The 2,007-nt window shown below is 54.9% G+C and overlaps 1 protein-coding gene across 1 annotated transcript; it reads right to left on the reverse strand.

The window, feature by feature from the left end:
• Positions 1-473: 473 nt before the first annotated feature.
• Positions 474-1,373, reverse strand: LOC121987059 (EH domain-binding protein 1-like protein 1). The gene is made up of 2 exons (XM_042540964.1): positions 1,058-1,373; positions 474-937 (listed from the first exon to the last, which is right to left on the reverse strand). The coding sequence occupies exons 1-2, from the start codon at positions 1,371-1,373 to the stop codon at positions 474-476; spliced, it is 780 nt and encodes a 259-aa protein (XP_042396898.1).
• Between the last annotated feature and the right edge of the window lie 634 nt (positions 1,374-2,007).

A 2,007-nucleotide genomic window follows, 5' to 3' on the forward strand; every position in this document is an offset into this window, starting at 1 on the left:
TGACGAAGCTGGCTCCTCAATGGGATGGACCGTATAAGGTTGTCAAGATATTGGCATCGGGAGCCTATTATTTACAAGACGCTCAAGGAAGGAAGTTGGATCGACCTTGGAGTGCCAACTACCTACGGCCCTATCGAGTTTGAGGGGGCTGGCTCTGTGGACGTAGGCCGGATCAGACAAGAAGCGTGGGGGCAGTAGGATAGTCAAGTGAAAACTCGAAAAGACATATGTACATGTAACGATTTCCCAGTTTAAGTGGCTAGTACAGATCATTTGAAAGGAGCAAAAATCTCATCCGGAAAGCCTTGAATGATTAGGTTGTGATTTAAGAAGTCTGCTGCGGGGATGGAGCTCAAGAAGCCCTGCGCGTTCAGTTGCCTGATAACTCCAGCCGCTGTATATGGCACGGTCATAGCAAAGCGTGCCCCAGCCTGGGATAGGAATTCGGGAGAAGTCAGATATAACATTCGGCTTCACAGGCAACGAGCTTCTTCTCCCTCTTGATAGGCTGACAAGGCGGTAGACACTCCCGTCAGAGCCGCCCGAGACTGAGACAGTTCCTCCCTCAAGGCCTGCAGCTCTGCTTCCTGGGCTGCCAACTTAGCTGCCTGAACCTCCAGCTTATGGTCTTTCTCCCGTAGCAGGGTATCTCTGGATTGAATCTCCCCAACCTGGTGGGCAAGCTGTTGCTGATGTCCCACCTCTTGTGCAGTTCTTTCTTCACACGCAGCTCGGAGCTCATCTCTGACCTGCGTCAAAGACCTTTTTTGCCGCTCAGTCTGGCTGGTTAGAGCTCGAATCTCAGCTCGCAAGGCGTGGCTGGCTTGATCAGGATCATTCAGTTGTAGCTCTAGTTCAGAGACTTTGTCCCGGAGGTCTTTGCTTTCATGATGGAGGGTGTGGAAGGATTGGTGAACACCAGGGACTCTGCGTGAGTCTGGACCACGAATAACAACCATCAGTTAAAACAAACTCGCATTCAGGAAAAGGAACAAGGTACTTACTTTAGCCCAAGACTTCGAGAACCTATCCATTTGAGCTAAGGGCGACAAGCTACCCATTTGATTCATGCTCTCTGCCCACAAGCTGCCAAGGCAGCCTTTCATTGCCAAGACGCTAGTAGAGACATCATGTCGTCGAGCCTGAGCTGCTTCAGAGGGGATAGTGGTCCTATAACAATGGCGGGCAGGTTGAGAAGGGCCGGCGGGTTGAGAAGGGCCTGCGTCCGAGCCGGGAGGAGCAGGAGGCGGCTCGGGAGTGGGTTCGCCTGGTGCCGTGCCACGTTGCTGACCGGGGCTGTCCTCCTCCTGAGGAAGCGGGGCAGAACGAAATGCAGAGGGTCTTCCCCTGTAAGGGTTGGGGGAGGCTGCCATGGAAATAACACAACAATAACAAGAGGAAAGGATATTATAACCAGCCAGGATGATGGCAGGGGACACTGCAGTGATAAGGGAACAACATCGAGTCCGCGAAAGGTCAGACATGGTCTTCGGCGCCGTCTTTGAAGTTGGGGCTGACCATCAGAGCCAGAGTCGTCAGAACGCGGTAAGCCCTGAGAGGGGGCCGTGGCATTGCCACCCGCGACGCCGTGACCAGACAAGTTTCGACCCGCATGACGAAGAGCTGCGCGACCCCGTCGAGAGGCCCGGGGGGCTCCTCGGAAGACCCGCCTAGCTCGATGGCTAGTCTGAGCGTGACCCCGATCCCCGCTCGGGGCGACCTGTGGAGGAGGAGCTTCATTCGCAGCGGGGTCGGAAACGGGTTGGACTGCTGCCCCGGGAGAAACGGGGCCGGGATAAGGGAGTAGCCTCCTCTCCAAGATTACTCGGCCACGTCGCATTATTTCCAGATCGTCTAAGGGCAGGGGCAAAACCTCTGAGGCACGATACAGGGCCTCCGCTGTAGGCGTCGACATGGAAGGTTATTTTTGCAGATAAAACAAGCGTAAGCAGGAGAGAAGAGCCAAGCGCGGATTTACCTAATGAGCGCGGCGCCCCAGAGAAGGAA

This window comes from Zingiber officinale, chromosome 5B, assembly GCF_018446385.1.
Source record: "Zingiber officinale cultivar Zhangliang chromosome 5B, Zo_v1.1, whole genome shotgun sequence".
Taxonomy (NCBI): Eukaryota; Viridiplantae; Streptophyta; class Magnoliopsida; order Zingiberales; family Zingiberaceae; genus Zingiber; species Zingiber officinale.